Source organism: Rhamphochromis sp. 'chilingali', assembly GCF_963969265.1.
Source record: "Rhamphochromis sp. 'chilingali' genome assembly, chromosome: 19".
In the NCBI taxonomy this organism is placed as follows: Eukaryota; Metazoa; Chordata; class Actinopteri; order Cichliformes; family Cichlidae; genus Rhamphochromis; species Rhamphochromis sp. 'chilingali'.
In genome coordinates this window covers 10,639,611-10,662,031 of record NC_137946.1, presented here as the reverse complement: position 1 = coordinate 10,662,031, position 22,421 = coordinate 10,639,611, and the positions used below count along the sequence as shown (strand labels likewise).

The 22,421-nt window shown below is 38.5% G+C and overlaps 1 protein-coding gene across 1 annotated transcript in view; it reads right to left on the bottom strand.

Moving 5' to 3' along the window:
- The window catches only part of gabra3 (gamma-aminobutyric acid type A receptor subunit alpha3), a 118,200-nt gene that overhangs the window by 8,653 nt on the left and 87,126 nt on the right, over positions 1–22,421 (bottom strand). Inside the window, exons 5-9 of the mRNA XM_080866706.1 lie at positions 21,232–21,452; positions 13,243–13,325; positions 12,306–12,449; positions 10,011–10,163; positions 7,447–7,652 (exon numbers count right to left, since the gene is read on the bottom strand). Of these exons, the coding sequence (XP_080722832.1) occupies positions 7,447–7,652; positions 10,011–10,163; positions 12,306–12,449; positions 13,243–13,325; positions 21,232–21,452 (807 nt within the window). The remainder of the gene's footprint in view (positions 1–7,446; positions 7,653–10,010; positions 10,164–12,305; positions 12,450–13,242; positions 13,326–21,231; positions 21,453–22,421) is intronic.

Here is a 22,421-nt window from a genome sequence, read left to right as displayed (position 1 = left end):
GAAAAACATTGATCAGGCAGCTGTGATTGAGCAGCGATGTAGATCCAACTATTTTCACGGTTGTTGTGGTCGTGATAATTTTGTGATGCCACATCGAAAAGGCTCGGATGAGCTTTCCAAAGTTCTACAAGTTGTGCCTCCATCGCTTGTGTCCAGATCACACGCTGCACAGCCGTGCTGCGCCGTCTTTTTCACCAACGTTTACGTGTTTGCGCGTGAGCAGTGTGAGCCCCTGTGGTGAGACCCTCACGAGCGATTGATGATCGGGAGCTGGTCGTGAGGTGTTAATCACTTCTCTTTACCCCACGTATACTACACGACGCACGATGAAGGCCAAAATCGGGCCGATCACTCAAAAATCGGCTCAAAATGGGCCTAAAACCGCACAGTGTAAGCCCAGCATTAGAGCAGCAATGTTTGTTCCCCTCAGAGAAAGGGAAGAATGGGAAAAGGAAAACACCTGGCTGGAAAAAGTTAATATGGGCATGTGCAGTGAATATCAGCGCTATGTGGCCAGAAGTGTGATAATATAATTTATTTTGTGTAATAAACAACTGCAAGGATAGATGATTACAACAAATAGATGACTAATACATAAAAGTAATACATAGATGAATAATGATGATGAGTTATGATGCGTAATCATGGGAACAAGCGGGTTTAAAAACAGGAGCAGCTGATTAGCATTAGAAAAGCTGAAATAATACCTCAACTGAAGCCAATTGTACTAAATGCACTAAATGTGCACTGTTACAAGAATATTTTTCTTTCTATTGTTTTCTATTATTTTAAGTTAAGCAGGACAGAGTGCTTTTAAAGAAAGATTTACTTATATTCTCAAAAGTTAAGCATGACAGGCTTCTGTTTAAGAAAGAGACCTGTTTTATTGTGTTAATGTTGTCATTTTGAGCTAAAAATAAATGGCTAAATGATCATTTGTTTCACATGTGTTCATATCACAAAGAATAGAATATGCATCTACTTAAATCAACTTCAAGTCAAATGGTTAAAAAAATAATTTCACACACAAAAAAAGAGCTAGAAAATTCACCACACTGGGAAGGGTGAAGACAACTGGGTCGCCCGGCCCTGGCCACGAGGTGTCCCTTATTTATTTTTCAGGGAGTTGGCAACCCTAATTCTAACACAGAATGAGCTGCTCTATTGGAGGTTTCTGTCAGCAGGAAAGGCAAATTACTACAATATCACGCATCAGGGATACATCAATTGTAGTAACAATATAGCTCAATATGGCTACCCGTCACGCATCTTTAAAGAGCAGAAATTCAATCATAAAATTTGTGAAACTGGATCGACTGCAAAATGGATGGAACACAGCAGATAGCCATCAGTCACTGCCAGTGGTGAGTGTCATGTCCGACAGTAGAATGACTTGGCTGATGAATATGTGTATCCGAAGTGGCAAACACCAGTCCTGAGAAATGAAGCCAAACCACAACTTGATTTCCTATAATGGCCACTTGAGACTGGCTCCAAACGCAAGTCCACACAGACTCCTGTGTTTTCACAGCCTGCTACAAAAATCAGTTTTGGCCTCGATAGCTAACAGACACTCAATTTTAGCCTCGATAGCTAATGACCGCTATACCTTTTGCCACTGTACCTGTCAGGCGCTATTGTTTTAGCTTTGATTGCTAGCAGACAGTATATTTTTAGAGTTGATACCTAACAGATGCTATATTTTTGTCCTCAACAGCTAACAGATGCTAACAGATGCTACCATTCTGGCCACTATAGTATCTTCACGGAAATTGTATAAGAGGCCTACGGTATGTATGTTTGGAGAGGGAGCTTCAAATTAATAAGTATGTAGCCGCTTTGAATGACAGGTGGGTTCTAACAAAGGATTCTGTAGTTGCTAACCGCCTGTTTGCCTTCCCCTGAGTTAACTTGAATGGCTAACTTGAGAAAACTCTCAAATGTTCCTGCGGTGCTGCCTTTAAGGGCATTTTTAATCAACAGAAATACTATGTTTAGAGTTCTCCACCAGTCTGGAGAAGAAAGCCTGAATGAAAGTGGTTATTAGCCTGTATTTAGAAAACATAAATTGCAATTTTATGGTCGCTAAATTAGAGGTCAGTTTATGTCTGTTTATAGTGAAACTTTCAGTGAGTACTAAAAGTGTTTGGCCGTCTCAATTTAACTTGCTGTACATTATGAAGGCTGTGTACCAAACTTCTAAAACCAATTTTCACACTGATCAGTGAATGTTCTGCACTTACACCTCTAAGCTCTAATAATACCATCCCAAACTGTTCAGTCTTTTAGACTATGGATGCTATCTGCACAGTAATGTAGCAAATTTTCTCTTCTTTTTTGCTGTTCCATTGTCCTTGTAGGTAATAATTTATATGGTCTAATTATTTGGGGAACAGTATGTAGCACTGGGCTGTATGCATGTTTTTATGAACCTTATGTAACAGAGCACATAATTCACTAGCAGCCACAGATTCCTGTGTACTATTCAAAGTCATTTCAATAGCTGCAGGCAAAAATACTCCATGAATACAATGCATCTATTGACCTTGTCTTTGTAACTTCTGAAAATTGTTGCATCAGAATTTCTTGATGAGTGTGTTTAAGTGTCCTGGGGGTAATTGTGCCTTGCTGTGTCCTGCTGTTTGGAGCTCAGTGTGTGCATGTGTGCGTGTAACTGAACCTTGTGACAGTCTGTCCCTCTCTAAGACTGGAGCTGAAGTGTTGGCGTAATAAATAGCCCCAAGTATGTGAGCATGTGGGTATGTGAGTGTGCAGACTGTCTATAGGGAGCCACGATGTCCCTGTTTGTGTTCCTGTGGACACGTTTTGACGTGAGCATTTAAGTGTGTATTTAGGTAGAGGCACTTGCACTATCAAAATTTGGAGGAACTTGCTAGTTGCATGGGTGGCCTCTCTTAATAATTATGTCATTTAGTTATGATATTATATATAAACATGAAATAGACCTTTCTGATTTCACTTAAGGATGTGTTAATGTACACTATATGGAAAAAAAGGATTCTAACATTTGAATTCAGGTGTTTTCTGTCCTTTTGCCACAGATCTATGAAATCAAACACCTAGCCATGCGGTCTGCCTTTACAAACATTTGTTAAAGAATGAGTCACTCTAAAGAGTTCACTGATTTCAAGTGTGGCACTGTAATAGGGTGCCATGATGGCAACAAGTCAGTTCGTAAAAGTTGCAAGCTATTCCACAAAGAGCTGTGAGAATCTTGAGAACTGGATGAACTCGGGCAACGTAAATTTACAGAGTGGGGCTGCCATGTGCTGAGGTGCATAGGGTGTGAAAGCCACCAACAGTCTGCTAACTCTGGCATTAACATCAGCACAAAAATGGTGCACCAGGAGCTTCATGACATGGGTTTCTTTAGGAGAGCAGTTCCTGTAGGGTCTAGTGTGTAGGCGGCCTATTACATTTGTTAATATAGCATCGCATGGAAAACGCCAACAACAAGGGGTCAGCAATTTAGTGGTATTTCATGCTTGCTACATCAAAAAACTTGTACAAAAGAATGCTTCCAAGTATCCCCTTGCAGTGAGGAACACAGCTTAACACCCAAGTATCTCTATCATTATTGGGACTGAAAAAGTACAAAAGTGCACCCCTGGCCTCCAGAAATGTCAACTCACCTTTGTTCTTTCCACCTGAGTGCATCAAAACTTCCAGAATACATTCTACTGACATGCAAGTGCTTGTGCTAATAAGAGATAATGAATTATTCTGGTAAAATGTTGATGAAGTTATTATGTACTGCAGGTGCGTAGACACACACACGAAACCGCGATCACCCCTTGGCCGCAGCAGAGCAACCCACAGCCAGTGCAACCCACAGCCAGTGCTTCTGCCTCTGCTGATAAAACAGCACATGATATCCAACATAGCAGTGTCCAATCATGTGTCACAGAGTGCTGAGAATATGCAGGCTTTTCCAACCAAACTCCCCACCGGCTAATTTCTGTAATAACCTCACCTTCAGCCGGAGAGGGGAGAGCTAATTAGGCAGATTGCCTGTCACAGAAAATGGTCGAATAAAAGCAAAGGAAAACTACATCGATGCTCCATAACCAGTAAAGTAAATTAGTGCGCACACACTCATCTGTGGATCATATCTGAGACCTAAAAAAAGAAAGCAGCCTAAGGGTGATGAAGTCATCATTTGGTTCCGGTAGGAGTGGTGGCTGAAACCCTAGCTCTGATGGCTGCGGGGCTAGATTTTTAAAAAAGACTTACTAGCTAAAACTTCTCTCCTGAAGAAGAGGTTTTGCTTATGTAGCTCGTGCTCATTAACAGTCATTTTTCTAAATTTGCTAAAACAAAAAAGGGAAATATATGCAGTGCCTGATTGCTTTGGATTCCAGTAGCTCGTTCTAGCAGGCAGTGTGTTAGGAGTGTCACGTCTCCCTCTGTGACCCCATTCTATTTTATCTATCATGACAACTGCATGCTCAGCACAGTCCCTGAGAACCCAGTCCAGGCTGTTGCCATTAAGACGAGCCATCAAAGAGGAGGGGCGGGGAAAAAAAAGAAAAAGAAAAGAGAAAAAAACCTCCTCTCTGCAGCAGTGTAACAAATTATCCCCACCAACTGAAAAGTTCTGTGGCAGCAATATGCATTTCTGCCAATCGCTCCGAGGACCAAATGTCAAACTATAGAAAAAGCGGGAAAAGGCTGTACTGATTGTGTCAAACAGTTTGTACAATGGTAGCAGAAAATAGATTCGTGGCACTGTCTGTCACAGAAGAAATAACTTTCCCTTTATGTTGTGTCTGTGGCTGTGTTTTTATGCGCTCACAGCAATACAGTAATAGCACTGCCACTATTTACCACTGGCACAGCTTCATAATGTTTCTTATATGAGTCTTATATGTTTTTCCAAGCACCCCAGAAGGCTGTCCTTTTAATATAGCTTTGCTTATAAGCCACAGTTAATACTCCTTTTCTCAGTTTGAAATGGACTGTGTTATACATATATCAGGTAAACTCATTTTAGCTGCACAATTACTAACTTATATTAGTCTTTTTATGCTGGTGTGCTTTGTTTTTATTGTTCTAATGTTCAGTTCTATGTACCAGGTCTGTCCTTATTGAACTTAAGCTACTTCTTCATGCAGCCCCCCCTTTTTTAGATGAACTCACTCTGATCATAGACTGTATATAAAAGATGGGTGTAGCCACCAAGACCCTGTTTTGTTTTTTTGTTTTTTTGACAAAAACAGGAAAAGTCTGACTGATCACCCCAAAGCATACCCAGCCTTTTGCTCCTTTTTGAGTCTAATGAGGACAGAAAGCTGTAAAAAGAATATCATGCACATTCAGTAAGACTTGAAACTATAGCTCTCATGGCTGGGGACTGCAGAAAAGTGTTTAGTGAAGTCAAAGTTTAAGTGAGCAGTAGGGTCATTTCCCCAAAGAGAGACTTCTTCTTGCATCCAGAGAAGTTGCCTCCTGCTGGCCACAAGAAAGAATCCAAACCTGAGCGACTTTAGCACTTTCACTTTTCAGACCTGGAAGCTACGTCAGTGTTTTATATGCAGTCTATAGTTCTAACTGGCTGACATGCAAAATGCTCCTCCAAGAATCTCTCCATGGTTCCAATGTCAGTGACTCACTATGTAAGTTAAGAGAAATAAAGGTGATGTTCAGTACATGCTAAAGTCTTTTGCTTTTGACTTTCTAGGAGCATTTTTACATATGTCTATCTAAGGCTTTTGTAAAAGAGCTAAATAACATGAGAATCTTATATCATAACAGTAAATGACACAGCCTGATTTTAAACTGGTATTTAGTGCCTGGTGAGATTGATGTTAAAAGAAAAGAAGACTATTTTGATATTTAATGTAAGTTTTTAATCTGACTTAGTTTCTTTCATTTCACTACGTCTGTGTGCCTACAATTGTTTTTGATTTAATGCTATCATTTACAAACACATGAAAAGTCCACCAGAGAGGCTCGCCCTGGGCAGGATTAACTTTTAAGGGAACAGCAGAGTATTTTATGTGGGAGTAGGTAATAGATAATAGGTATGGATTTGTAAATAATTGGATATAATTATTATATTATTATATAATATTATACTACTGTATATATTTTTAACTAACTGAGCAGATTTTGACAATACTTTAAACATACGACAAATAACTTCAAAAAAAGGCAGATGTAAAAGTGAGGTCAGAGGTCAAATGTGACATGACATTTAGATGCAAACTATAGTGTTAATATTTAGAACCTCCATATACTGGCAGCATTTCCTAAATCTTCCAATACAAACAAAGGCTGTGAAATTTTAAGCACATAAAGGTCATTTTATGAAGGTCTGGCCTTATTTTATCACCATTATTATTATTTCAATTATTATCAATCAGTTATTATCACTTTGACCTTCAAATCATTGAGTTAAAGAAGAGGTCAGAGGTCAAATGTGACATGATATTTTAAATCTTTCTATATGTTGACAGCAAACACAACGCTTGCCATACCTTTTAAGTTATAAGGCTTTTTGTCACTCTTCGACCAATAAATCACGAGGGTGACCATGAAGACCGTGGTGGATCTAAGACACTTTTTAATGGCTCGTGCTCTACACTACAAAAAAGTTTGATCAGAATTCATTGAAAACTTTTCAAGCTGTCGTGATTACAGACGGAATGATCTTTCCAGTAAGGTAATCATACAGATCATATTGCATTTAAAGGCTGAAGCTGTCATGAGAAACATGTGGCTTGATTTAGGTGTTTTTTTTTTCTCTTTGAACAACAACTTCTTTGGATACATATCTGGTTGTTCCCTCAATATAAACCATTAAATAGGCTCAGGCACGGAGATCTTTTTATTTTATTTTCTTTGTTTGGCTATTGATAATGTACAAGATGTGATTTATCTTCAATATCACGTGATTCATTTTAAACAATATACTATATAGATGTAAATGCACCATCTTTTCTGGGGAGAATAAGGCTGCATTGACTTTAGGATGAGAGTTGAACATATGCTGCCATCATAAATCAGGGCCAGCGTCTCTGGGAGTTTACCTCTGTTTTTGCTCTCACTGTTCCGCCCCACTGTCTCTGTTCCATTTGGCAATGAATAAATAAAAGGTCTCTTTACAGGCTTTACAAAGTACTCCATGCTGCATTAAGGATACTTTCTATGTGTTTCCAAACTGCAATTTCCCCTCATCACTCCTCCAGAATCAAGTGACATTTTTAGCAACTTCTTTTTTTTGGATTAATTTTGAATTTAGTAAGCAAAGAAAAGTTGCGTGAGCCTTTCCCCTGAACTAGCTGCCTTTCATTCTGTTTTTGTCCTCACATATTGGTGATAGTTAATGTTGGTGCGCTGCGATGAATCGAAAGAGCAGGCGTCACACATCCATCATTTTTTTTTTTTGATTACATGAAACTGTTGCAAATGAGAATCACTCACCCTTATTTCCATGCCCTCTTTTTTCCCATCCCATGCCCAGCTGCGCTTGGTGAAGTAGTTGACTGTGGCAAACTCAATCAAGGCAGAGAAGACAAAGGCATAGCACACAGCCATGAACCAGTCCATGGCGGTGGCATAGGCCACTTTAGGAAGGGAGTTTCTAGCACTGATGCTCAAGGTAGTCATGGTTAGGACAGTGGTGACACCTGAGGAGAAAATAAAAGATCAGCAGATATTTCATTATTTCTGAAATTAAACATTTGCGGTAATTCAATTCAATTTTATTTATATAGCGCCAATCACAACAACAGTCGCCTCAAGGTGCTTTATATTAAGCGTAAGCAAGTGCCATGTAGTTCCTGTGCATTCAAGAGAAGGAAATTTTCTACCAATGTCTTCAGTCACTGGGAAATTCTCTTCAAAAATTGGATAAATAACAATGTGGCAGTGAACTGTCCCTTTAAAAGAAAGTTACTTACAACTCAGTCATGGTTTGTTTGGGTTTTGCTATCCTGGCACTAAACTCTCACTTTATACTGACCAACATCTCTTTAGAGATTTAAGAGAAAAGAAAGCTGCACTGCAACATAACAATAGTCTGGATTATGGCTAGAAAAAGAAATGTTAATGCGTACTGTCTCTTTAAACCTAATATAGATTCACTTTCCTGGGTTTGGTATTAGGTGTAAGTTATAAACTAAAAATGATGGTGTAGTTCCCTGCATTGCAGAGCTTTACATAATCTACTGTATGAAATCAAAAAGTCTAGCCTCATACAGATGACATAACTCAGTGGTGCATAAACATTCAAAGTACACTGGGTCAGTCTTGCAAGTTCAAACAATGAGAATGTAGAATCTCTGTAATGACCCACTACGGAGGATTTTTCAGGCTATGTTCTTCTGTTCAAACCAGTCTGATGAATGTATTTTCTTACTAGACTTATCTACAGTACAACGAATGAAAATATTGAAAGTTTCCTTTAGCTTATACACAAACAAAGAGACATGCTATTGACCTGCATACATAAAGCACAACCTGTCTAAGCTGCAGGATTGCGTGCAAAGGTAAATCGCTAAATGACACCACTTTTGAAAAATGAGCAGCAGATCTACATCTGCTAAAATTAATTAAGGCAAAAACGATGTCTTAAAACTTTCTAAATTTCGCAGATCATTTCACAACCTGGCCTTTACAGTCAGGGCGAATGGAAATGAAAGGCAGCTCGGACAATGTTCGCCCATCGAAGCGCATCGCTTTATCTGTTCCAACCTTTCTCATCTGATAAAAGACGGATACAAAGGAGGCTTAAAAAGGCTGCAACAAAAGAGTGATACATGGCTATTCATGGGCTGATTGATTTGCAGGTAATGCATTTCTAATCTTGACTTTGTTCCACCATTTACATAAAATTAGAATATTCATCTGTACAAAAAGCAGTCCTCATTACAACAGCAATTAACTGGTGTCAGAGACGAGGACATCTGGTGCTTGCGGTAACAGTGAGTAATGCTCTTATATAAAATGCAGGTATAAATCAAAAAGTATCGAGTCTTAACTAGAAATATAACTTGGAAGGTGACTGAGGATGCAAAAACAAAAAAGATAAATTAGATTACGCAGGTAATGACAGCCACATGCTCTCATAAACCAAGGGACTGTAAGCATGATGGCGAGAAAACTAAAACCAACACAGCTTGAAACCGTCCACTGAGAAAACGGCACTGATTAAAATTACTATCATAATGTGAAGGAAATTGTCCCCTAAAAATTCAACCTCTTATGGGGCTGAAGTGATTCTTAGACGACTGTGTAAGAAAAATCTAATAGTGGGTGTATTTGTGCAGAAGTGAAGGAGATATGGTTATTCAGACTGCACAAAGGGAGCTGGAACAGTTTTTATCTTCTCAGCAACGCTTTGCCTTGCATACATTTTTAAAATCTTTTGCGCAATATATGCTTCTGCATGTACCTGTCTAAATGCAAAAATGCTAACCGTGTTTAGAATTACATAAGACTACTCATATTGATTATGCAGCGCAATAACAACTGCAGGAGAAGGAAAATTACATTCCTTATTTGAGTACCTTTGAGTTGATCACATCTGACGCAATGTTCTTAGCATGAATCAAGTTCGATGGACAAATTGAATCTATTATTATTCATGGCTTAAAGGGAGAAAACACAGTCAATTGTCGCGATGGCAACTGGGAAATGTCTCTATATTAAAGAGGAATTGTTATGAAAAATAAAGGAAAAATATGACATGTAAATGCTTTAAATCTTGTTTTATGTTCTCTGTATTAACAGCAGAATAAAGTCAGAACTGATAAAATAAATTATTTTCAGTGCTCCTGTGCACCTGAATGTACTAAGCTAACTAAAGCTAAAAAAAGAGAACTTTCATGCTCAAACCTTTTCAAACCGTTTACTTGTTTGCCAAGTCCTTAGACAGTGCATTTCTGTTACCTCATCATTTAATAGCCCTCTGATTAACTAGCTTCTTCAATGAATCATTTAATGCATTTATTTGAGCTGGATTTAAAACACGAGATAGCACTCACCGAATACTGTGCGCGCCGGAACGGATTCTCTGTTTAGCCAGAAGGAGACCTGAGACAGTATGACAGTCATGATGCACGGAAGGTAGGTTTGAATCACAAAATAGCCAATTTTCCTTTTCAAATGGAAATATGTTGTCATCACTACATATTCGCCTGAGGGGAAAAGAGACAAACAGAAAAAGATGGAGAGACACAGACAGGGTCATGATTATTAATATACTTGTTCCTCGCTCAGAGCAACACAAGGAAAAATATTTGAAAATTGATGCATTAATGTTTGAACATTAACGTGCATGTGACAAGACGTGAGCAGTATTGAGACAGAAAATGCTTAGATGCTTAAAATATTCCAAAGATGTTGATGCACACTTCCAAACCTTAAGCTACAGACTGTATATAAAAGATGGACATAGCCACTGTGTCAACACCCATTGGCTAGTTTGGCCTTAATGCCTCAAGCTGAGAATGCTAGGTCCTAATGAGCTGAAGGACTGCATTCTCAAAGGTTTCTATACAACATGATTTGATTTTGGAACAACAGGAGTCGCCACCTGCTGGCTGATAGTAAGAATGTAAGTTTAAGTAACTTGCATTGGCTCAGATGAGAAGCTATGTCCATCTTTTACTTACAGCAAGAGTTTTTAACCGTAAGAGACAAAAAAGTATAATAATAACTAAATAATAAAGACTGTAAACAAACAGACTGGCAGATGACATCACATTGATGTCATTAATAAGACATATACAAAGTGTCACATTCTTTTAAGTGCACATTTACATGTTCCTTGGGATGTTTTTTGCTGTTCATATAAATATGTCAATTATACTAGCAAATGGATAAACTCACATCTTCTCCAACTGCCAGCTCTCAGTGCCATGTTTGCAATCTGTGTTACGAAGATAGGACGAAAAACAGATTTCCATCCCTGAGGTGTTTTTTTGGTTTTGTTTTTTTCTGAGGAGAATCAAACCAGAGCTGAACGGGCTCAAATCCTCCCATCCCCCTAGATCACTATAGTCCATTAGGTTTAAAGTCTAAGGAAATGAGCTTTTCCAACCGCCATAAGCTGAAGTGGTTTATGAAAGAAATCGCACTGACTCTATCATGAATCTTTGGTACTTGTCAGACTTCTGTTGGTCTTCTTCCATCGCTGCAATTCTCCTGACTTACATTCAACCCACCAAACAGCACAAACAATAAAGATACTCTCAAGGAACGCATCCTCTGTAGAGTTAAACAGGTGCAGTTATTTAAAGGAGACACACACATACACACACACACTTTTATTTCTTGGAAAACAGGAGTGCCATCTAACAAAGTGGATTCTTGGTGCTTTAGTCTCCAAAGACAACTGAAGTCTGACAGATATCAGCGACTCTGTGGCTCACCTCTTGAAAGTTTCACAAGCAAACAGCTTGAATGCAAAGGTTAAATCTCTCAAAACTGAGAGCAGCGTGGCTCGCTGGTAAGCTGTTTTACTCTTGTGATTTCCAAATGCCCCACTAAAGCAACTTTTTATTTTTAGCTTTACCATTACAAGCTCTTTGGTACTTTATCTAGTCCTATTACACCATTAACTAAAGCTGCTGATTGATGTTAGCGGTACATGATAGTGACTGATAAGTATAATAAAAATGCAGCACATTCTTGAAGGTGTTTGAACTCAAATGATCTATTACCAGTGAGATGCTGCTGCTGTAAATATTTGCAGCATATGTGAGTACCCTGCCCTCACGTGCTATTTCATCCCTTTATATTAAATTGCTAACATAAGCTTTAAGCCCTCCAATGGGGAAATAACAAAAACATTTATTTTTGTGTGACAGATAAAAAGGATTCTGCAACAGTTTTGAAGATAAGATTTTAAGATCAAATGAATATGCAATCAAAAGAAAGGGCTAGACGATGGTTATCATAGTTGACTCTTGGCTGAACCCCAAAGGAAAGTGAAAAAAACCAAAAAGAAACTTTCACCTCTGGCAAACGTCTTCATATTATCTTGGTAAATATGCTGAATAGTTTCAGTCATCATTTTCTCGATGGAGCCAAACAATGCAAGATGAATTTAAACTGACAGAAACTGTTGAGAAACTGCAGACTGTTTATTAATTTGGAAGACAAATTACACAAGAGCCACTATATCTCAGTGGAATAGATTATATGCAGTTTATCTTTCAAAAGTGAGAATTCGATCACTTCTGAGTACTCAAAATCAACTTTTTGCCTGTTCCAGACAAACTCTGATTTCCCTTACAGTGTATTGTATGCTGCTGTCTGTACCCAGAATGGCATACCTGTGCTGGAACTGATGGTTTCTTTGCCAATAACATGTCCCAGTAAGTCATATTGGTTCAGCCTGGAGCCGTCCTCTGCCACAGCGACAGACCTCTCGTCACCCTGGGTCCACAGGTAGATCACCTCATTATTTGTGTAAGCATCTGAGCAAACAGAAGACAGCCCCCAAAAAACAGACAGCATAGGTGAGAGCTCAAAATATGGGTGCAATATTTTCTGTTTTTCTCCTACCTCTGCACATTGTAGGATTATCAGCATTTGCTTTGGCAAAAAGTTAACTGCTGACTTCAGGATCTAAAAGACATTTTTCCTAAATTCCAGTAAGTCATTCATGATAATACGCAGCATCCATCCAGTATTGATCGGGCTGATAGACCTGCGGCCGATAATGATATCAGGTTTCACAAAAAAATTCCTTTTACTGTGTTCACCACCCTGAGATTTAATCCTCACGCTTCAGGGGATCACTGACTTTTCCTCCATTGCCACTTTTTTAACTAAATGTATCCAAAATGAATGCTCTACCTATCAGCATCATTTTATGTTGAGAGATATAAGCATTGATGCTAACACATCAAACTATATCTAATGCTGTGTTTGAAACAGTAAATAGCCTATGCTTGTGTATGGATGGTTACATGCCCCGCACTATGAGCATACTGAAAGTAATTTAAGCACATTAACTGTCGCTGTGGCGATGCCTAAAGGGTGCAGCCCAAAGAGGGAGAAGATCTTTATTAATAAAATTTTCTCTTAACTGCTTTTGTTATATTACCAAACATCATACTGCAGTGTAGTTTTAGCCTTTGTTTTGTTTTTCTTCTTTTTTTATAGTTCAGGAAAAGGTTCCTAACACCTGCAGAGAACCATCCCCACTGTTTCAGATGTCTGATCTTATATAAAACACTTTTGTTTTGACCATCTGGACTGACTTACAACTTCCAAACTTCAGAGGACAGGCGTGTGCATCCATCGGGAAATCCTCCAGGTGCATGGGGCACTCGGCATGAATGGTCAACCTGTGGGGGCAGAGGGAAAGAAAATGCATCACTGTTCAGTCTGCAGGATGGTTGAACAGGTCATTATAAACAAATGATGATGCATAATGATGTCAAATATTTCTGCAGAAACATAATTTGGAGCATTTTCATAGAGATATGTGAGACATGTTGGGAAGGTCTTATGCAAATTGCTTTATCGTGCATCAAAATGGGCTTTCCCACAAATCCAAATGTAGACCAAATAATGCTTTAATCTCTGAGTTTATTTCAAAACCAGGGATTTGTGTACGTGTGAATAAAAACTGAAGGAGAACAGATTATATCCTCTCTCTCTCTCCTCCTTTGCATCACCACCCTGTCAGTGGTAATTAGAAGGCAGACATGGACTAAATCTCCAGAGAGCACCCAAATTTGTTTCAGTTGGTCAAATGGCCAGGCCACAAAAGGCACTCTGCAAGTAAACAGAGAAATTGTGCACGTTATCTCACTCATACATGTTTAATCAACATCGGGGCTACATTTGCCGAGTTCAAACAACACAGCAACTAATTAAATGCCATCCTTTGGTGCACTAACTCACACATAAACCCCCCAAACTGGGTTATTTAAACTCAATTATACCATATTTACCCTGTACATCCATTGAAAACTGGGTTTTTATTGGGTAGATTCTTTTGGTCTCACTGTTTAATGTTGCAGAAAGTCCCACAAGTTTATTTGTAGCCACAGCCTTAAAATGTGTAACATCGCGGGCTGCCTCCACAGACAAACTTTCTGTTTCCAATTAGCTCATTGTGTTGTATTTACAACAATGCCAAGCCTGTTTTTGCCTCTAACTCGCTTCTGTGCTCTCTGTTGCTGCCTCATTACTGATAAGTGGCTCACTATCTACACAAGCTAATGCTTTACAACATAAATGTGAGAATCTTTTGCATCACACGGCACTTAAAATCAACATTCACGCGCTGTACTTATACTCTGACAGAAACAAAGGCTACAAGAAGACAGAATGGTTTTGATTAAAGACAAAAAGGCAAGCTGTCTTCATACAGAGCTTACAACTATATCATCAGCCTTGCAAAGAAGCGCTTGGGCATAGAGGTACCTTACACAGCATGTGTCAGCAATTTATGGTACTCACAATGACAATGCAGACATGCTGGTGTTTTTTGGGGAGGTGAAGTCTGCTAAACTTTGGCAACGTTTACAGAACCATAAAACACCAATGAACACACATTGAAACCTCTAAAAAAAGGTTCCTTTTTCTGTCAGCCACTTCTCCTTAGCCACCCTTAGTAACCTAGTAAATGGTATTTTTTATATTCTAGAGGTGTTTACATTTCAGACTCAGGATTGTAATCAGGTGAAATGGACCACATGTTCCAATATATGATAGAGAGAAAAAAATTAACGAAAATAATAAAATTGCAAAAATAAAATTAGTACTAGTAGTTTTTTGGTAGGGTTGTCTAACATTACAGTGTGATTGCGTCTAAAAATTAAGTTAAATGTATTTTGCTTAATGTTTCTTTGCTGCCTTCAAGCCGCTGAATGGAATTCTTGTCTGAACCGACATTTCTGCCTTTCTTCTCTTAACCCTTCCTCTTGCCTTACAATTTGTTCTGGCATTTTCTCTAAAATAATATATTCCACTTTAATGTATTTAAATAGACCTAGCTTATTATACTTTCAAAGCCTTATTAAACCTTTCATGCCTAATTTTAGTTTTAGCATATATATATTAAAATATATGTATATATTTAAAATCATATGATAATTAAATATATACAGAAAGAATTGGCCACACTTATATGTGCAACCGGACAAAAAAAATAAAATGTATATATATTATAAAAAAGTATTATTTCACCCATCACTTATGCTCTGTTTCATAACCCGAGACTTATCAAATCAAACAAAAACACTTAACTGATTGACAGTGACTGATTACTCAAATTTAATTTAACAGTATTACTCCTTCCAGTATTAATTTATTAAAGTACTGCTGATGACGGGTGACAGGAATGGCAGCACTGTTCATAAACCAAAGCACTGGGCAATTTGAAATTGGATCTGATGACTGGTGCAAGTTAAGTGATCGTTATTACAAAGTAAATATTGATGTGCAAAGTGAATGACAATCGACTGAATAGCTGTTAAAACATGTTACTAAAATATTAGTATAATTTGAGTAGAAAGCTTCATTTGGAAAGCATCGTTTTGATCTGCCCCCACAGAAATTCTTAATTTCTTGAAGGGCTTGAAACATTTGCAGGCATATGCAAGAACAGCCAGACTAGAACAATAATAAAGGAAGACAAAGCAAAGAATTAATGAGGCGACTGCTACCACTGTGCTCTTTTGAACAATGTGAGACATGATGGGTACCACCCAACTATTTTCTAATCCAGGACTGTGGGGGCAGCAGTCTAAGCAGAACCCCACCACCTCCTCCACTTCTTGTGTATGTGTGCATATGTGTGTTTCGGATATCAGAAAGCTTCCAAACCACCAGGGAGTAAAAATTTCCCAAGTGTGTCCCAGAACCTCATCGGAATCTTCTCCCTCCTGAACTCCCTTCTTAGAGTGAACCCAGACATCCTTCAGGAAAAGCTCATTGTGTCGGTCCTTTTGTTTTGCTCGCTACTGACTGGTTGTGGCCATAAGGGAGAGTCTGAACAGTTGCTGCCCAGAAAATCAACAGCTATGCCTTGTGGCTGTTTTCACCACAACAGACCTCTATAGCTGCACTGATCCACTGATCAACCTGCTGCTTCAAGGTAGAGTGATCAGTCCACCCTCTTCCAGCAGAGAACCATGTCTTCAGACTTTTAATCCTCACACTGCTTAGCTGCTTTGCAGTGTATTCACTGTGTACAATAATACAACACTTGCCTTCACAGATACCAGTTTTTATATTTGTTTGATGCCTGTCTTTATTTGTTCATGTGGATCACACCCACTGCCATCACTGAAGTCTTTCTTTAGTTAAATACAATTCTTTTGTTAAAGTAAAAATGTATTTCACTCTGGAAAAGGGGGGGGGGGGGGGGGGGAGACACAGGAGTCATGCTACTAGCAAGCTATAGATCATATAAAACAATCTATTTATTTAGTTTTTTATATACTAAATATACCAAATGTTTAAAGACAAGACAAAAACTTGTGTCTTAGCGGCATTGCTTTTGTATTGTGTTGCTTTTATAGTCACATAGCAGCGTGTTAAGTGAAGCATTACTTCTCAGCTTTGGCCGTGTTGAAAGGGCTTTCTGGCATTGTAAATCCCCAAGTACGGCTGTACAGTTGTATTTGTTTTTGGTGGTCTCTAAGCTGTTAAGTCCACTTAGTAAATGATACATTCGCATACAATAAATTCTTGAAACAGCTTTTAATGACAAATATAAACCTGCATAAACCTCTCTCTCTTTAAAAAGTACACCTGAGTCTTCTCACAAATTAATATTAGTGAGGGACAGAGAAATGCCGAAGAAGAAGCAAGGAGGTTGAGTTAAAATGAGGTGAACTGTAAATGAGTGACAAATGCTTTCACAAAAAATAACCGCAGCAGCGCTGGCAGACAATACCAGCTCTCTAAATTCAGAAATAATGATGCAATCCTGCAGAGCCGAGGCCTTCATAGCATTTGTCAGTTCAGATCCTGTAGACGTGCTGATTAAATGGATTTAAGCAGTTGTTTAGTGAGGAATGTCAATCAAAGCGGGGCGCTATGGTGACGCACTGTGCACTAAACTTCCCGTGAGACAGATTTATATTCTAAAGCCTAATACCTGTGCAGTATGTGGAAATTTAAGGTATCAGTCTCTCCTTGGGAGTGTTTTCCAGTACCTCTAATAACACAGCAATATTTTCATGCAGATCCCCTTCAACTAATCACCCAAAGCTTAAGATAGATGAAAGGTAGCCCTAAAATTGAGAAAGTTCTTTGCCAGTGCTTTCAAAAATACATTCCATATTAAGTTTATGATATGAGTTTTATGATAGAGTCAGTAAAAGTAGGGATGGTCTAAAGAATACTTTGCAGTTTTTCATTAGGGCTTGGCAAGATATCAATATATTTGACAGAATTTTATATAAGACATGACATTATTGATGCTGTACATTGAGCGTGCAGATTTTCACCTACATGCATTTTAGCGGTTCAAAACAGTTAATCTCTCTCGCCGACTGCTCACACATTAGAATTCCAGATCTTAGTGTTTTTACTTTTTTGGCTCAACTCTGCAATGATAGAGGGGGATGCAGTTGTAAATTTGCATGAAGTAAGTGTTTATTTTCTTTATTCAGGCAGTAAAGATGGTTAACAACATTTGGATTTATGTAATAACACTATTTTTACTTGAACTATTCAGTTCATTTCCATTTTATTTATATAGCACCAAATCACAACAGCAGTCGCCTCAGGGTGCTTTACATTCTTAAGTTAAGACCCTTTAATAATGTAGAGAAAACCCCAACGATCAAATAACCACATTTGAACGTGCAATTGGCGACAGTGGGAAGGAAAAACTCCCTTTTAACAGGAAGGAGGGGTAGCCATGTGCTGCAACCATTTGGGGATGATGGGAGGACAAATAGCACACTGCGGAACTATGGTTTTAATGCTAATATTATATAATGTAATAATATTAAGGTCTCTAATGTATAATAGTGTTAATAATATTAAAGTATGCCATACCCCCCCCCCAAAAGCATTGCAATGGGAAATACAGAATTCCTATAAATGAGTTTTATTTGCTGGTGTTTATTTTAGCTCCATAATACAACTAAGCTGGTTCCAAAAATGCTTTTGGGCCTCTAAGGATTATCAAGGATGCCAAGGATTATCATACTTAATCATGCAACTTTTTCATCATCTCACAATACATTTCCCTGCTTATTTAAACATGTTAGTCCTTGTAATACTACATCAGAGCTCAGGGATCTTTGTTGGCCTTGGCAGAACTGCCACAGCATCAGATCTACTCATGTGGGAGCACAAAATGATTTTTTCACCATTTCATTTTCACCCCTAAAAATCTATACTGACCTTGTGCACGAGCATCATAAAAACATTTCTGCAGCCTTTTCACAGCCTAGTGCAAAGCTGGTGAATGCTGATCGACAGGTTCAGTGTTTCCAGCCAAAGCAATCACAGAATTATTTTTGCTGTTATTCAGTACATAATGGTATTCAGTGACTATGACTGTCTTGCTGATGCTATTTACAGTGTACTTTACGCATGACATACACACAATGACACTCCTTTGATCAAGTGAGTATTATTCACTCGGCTGTCTGCGTGTGATACATATATGGGCCAGACTGGCTGCAAGTCAGCTATCTGACTCACAGACAGGTAAAAAGCACAATTTTATTCCTAAGATGTTAATTTTCACCCTAGTGCCACCACGGTGTTTGCATTCATGCTTTTAAATAAAATGTCTCTAGCTATTGAATTTGCTGATATACACACATCATCTTGTAAAAGCTAAACTAGGTTCTCTCATAATCTTCTAACTTTTCTTTGGAATCCGGGACTATAGTTTCCAATTTTCTTTCTATCAAATGTTCATGTTCTAACTGAAAAAAATATGACAAACATTCCGATTTCATTTGATGAAGGATGAGAATTTTGTAAATTCTCAGCTTGAAAAATGTTTTCAATGATTCAATATTGACTATTATTGCTGCTGTTCCTCTAATAGCCAGTTGAGGCAAGCTGGGAAAGTGAGTCAATAGACTGCCATGTTCAAATATCTGTATATAATGATTAGAGCATATTTATGTAAATATGCCTCTATGTACCCTTAACATTGGGCCAATCTGAATGAAACTTTGCATGGACATGGTGACACATACAGTAACTTCCAGTAACTTCTATATGATCTTTTAAAAAACCCATTTATTATAAATCAAAACTAAGTTTTTAAAAATGTTTTAATATTGGCGACAGAATTTTGCTTGACTTGACTAAATACAGGATGATGAATTTGAAAAACCATTACAGGCCTGGCAAAAACTGCCCACAGGCTGGAGTTTTATTCGTCCAACAAAACAACATTAAGAAGCATTTTTACACACTGATACAGAAAATGGCTTTGATCTTTATGGATAGTTTTCCTTTTCATATGGTGGGTCAATTTTGTTTGAATCAACCCATCTACATAAACTACTGGTCAAAAGTTTTAGAACACCCCATTTTTTTCAGTTATTTATTGTGATTCAAGTTGTTTAAGTCCAATGCATAGCTTGAAATGTTACAAAAGTAAGTGCTCAGATTTAAAAAATAAGGTTCAACAGTATGCCATCAAGCAGACGAAAAGGATGGTTCCACAGTGTGTGGCATCAACTGTCAGACATGGAGGAGGAGGTGTGATGGTCTGGGGCTGTTTTGCTGGATCCAGGGTCGGTGACTTGTACAGAGTGAGAAACTAAACTAAAACAGCTACCACAGAATTCTGCAGTACCCACTGGTTGCACCTAGTTGGTCAGGGGTTCATCCTACAGCCAGATAGTGATCCAAAACTTAAGTCCAAGACATGCCAGAACTACCTCAGGAAAAAAGAACAAGATGGTAAGCTTGAAAACATGGAGTGGCCAGCACAGTCTCCGGACTTAAACCTCAGTGAGATCGTTTGGGATGAACAGGACAGAAGAGTGAAAGCAGAGCAACCTTTAAGTGCCACACATTTATGAGAACTTCTGCAACAGATATATGAAAAACTTTCTGAAAAACATTTGATGTCTATTGTAGAAAGAATGCCAAGGGTGTGTTCAGCTGTTATATCTGTCAAAGGTGGCTACTTTGATGAGTCAAAAATTAGAAAAATTGGGGTGTTCTAAAAGTTTTTACTGGTAGTGTATAATACTACTACTACTATTACTACAACTAATAATAATAATCCAGTTGTTAAGTCTGACGTCACTAGCCGTGTCTGGGCCTAAACTCCGCTGCAGGTCGATCACTATGGCATTACTGAGAGTTGAAAAACTGTCTAAAGTCTTTCATCTTTAATAAAATGATCAACGTTCTGCTCTACCAGGTGTAACAATTGAGTTTAACATCCAGGCATCCATGAAAACGGAATTTATGACATTTAACGGAGTTGGAAGTTAGCAGGAAGTTAGCTTGCTAGCTTCCATCGAAATACAATATAGCATGTCCTGACTGCGTGGTTTTGGAAACAAATTAAAACATACAGCTCTGTTATCACTTCAAACATAAATGAAGAAAGAAAACTAAACAGCAGTGACGTTTGTAGGGTTACTGAAGTTTGGCTAGCTGTAGCTAATGATGTGCTACATGACCGCTAGCGACACAGCTATGTTAGTATAATATAAACAAGCTAACTTTTTTTCCACTCGATAAAAGTTAACGTGAGTGCTGAGCTGTAGTTACATCCTAAGGTTTTAAAAACTGAGCTTAAATAAATGATTAGCGGTAATAAAAGCCGAGGGAGGTCAACAGTGATTACTGACTGTTTTAGGAGCTTTTTGAGATTAAATAGAAGAAAATACAAAACATTAAACATGTTAACAACACAAAAGCCATATTAAACACAGACTACTTTAGGCCCAGAAGTAGGATTCGTCATGTCATCACTTAACGACCGGTTAGTGTATTTGAGGCTGAATGATAGGAGAGGAATGCTGTCACAGTCAACTGTATCCCAAGCTTCCTAGCATAAGCTTATAAGGAAGCGAGTCACCCTTTCATACATATGGAGAACTTCTGGCTGTAAAAAGTGCTGAGTGCCAGTGGGTGAAATCTTTTATTATGCTTTCTTTTTTCTTTTAGGAATGTCAAAATAAGGATGCTCTCATGCCAAATTAAGACGGTTAATATATCTACTAAACAGCACCTGCAGATTTTTTTTTTTCAAGTGATGGTGTTGACCTCCGAATCACCACAAAAAATGCTCACCTCATTGTGTATAGAAGCGTGCCGTTGTCGACTAGTCGTAGCAGTTTGTTAGGAGTTGTCATGTTGTGGGCTACAGATTTCTTTCCATTGTGGAAAAAAGTATCAGGAGTCCAGATCTTACTGGCCAGGAGGTTGTTGAGGGGTAAAACCTGCATGGGCCCATCGAACTTCAGCCGCTCATCCCTCCAACTCTGGCGAAAGAAGACATCGATGGTGTACTCCTGATGGGAAGAGAGTTTGAAGAAATAGTTAGCAAGGCAACAATTCACAAAACTGGGAACATGGCTCTCATTCAAGCCTTACGATGCTCTTATTTGTGAAAGCATACAAAAAAAAGGCTACATGATGTTAAGTTGAGCCACCTTTTTTGTTCCTTTATTTCCACTTTTGCTTTTCCTGCTTTAATGAGTCAAAGTGCATTTCCTTTTTTGTGTGACACGATTACTGCTCCGTTAACAATGTTGTGTTTCTCTCACACTTAAGGTGTTGGAGCCTCAGCGAGAAAGCTTGTAGAACATCTGTTTCATGTTTTATTAATGTGTGACACAGTATTTCTGCATCGTCACCAACACACGAAAGACCAAACAAACTAAAACAAATGCGGGAAGTAGCTGTTCAAAATGAATTTATTTCACATTATTCATTCAATGGGTCTTGGTGTCCTAGCAACTGCTTTTCCTCGCCAGCTGTGTACAGCGGCTTTGCAGACAGAGAGCTGAAGCTTGAACAGAGTAAGATGTGGGGAAGCTATGCCACAACAGTGCGCAACAAAGGCACGGTCCACGTGTTGCTAGCCATTTTGGAGCTTTTTGCTTGTTCGCTGAAACAGCTCAGGTACTGTGAACTGTAACTGGCTGCCCCCCTGAGTGACACCTTGATTAAGTCATTTCCCATTGGTTTTAACAACAGGATCCCGTCATGCTCAGTGGGAGAGGGTGTGCAGCTTTCATTCAACACAGCAACAGGTCTCCTCTAAACAGCACAGGATGGACGTCTGTTAATTGATGCGATTGACCTCCTAAAGGCCTGCAAACTTGCAATGCTATACAATAATTACATCGCATCTGTCCTCACAGCAGTGCTCTAAATAAAGCCCACAGAGAGCTTCACAGACTGATAAAAGCCAGAATGTGACTAACGTGCGCAACCCTCAATCACTTTATTTCATCTTTGCCCCATTTATTAATTAA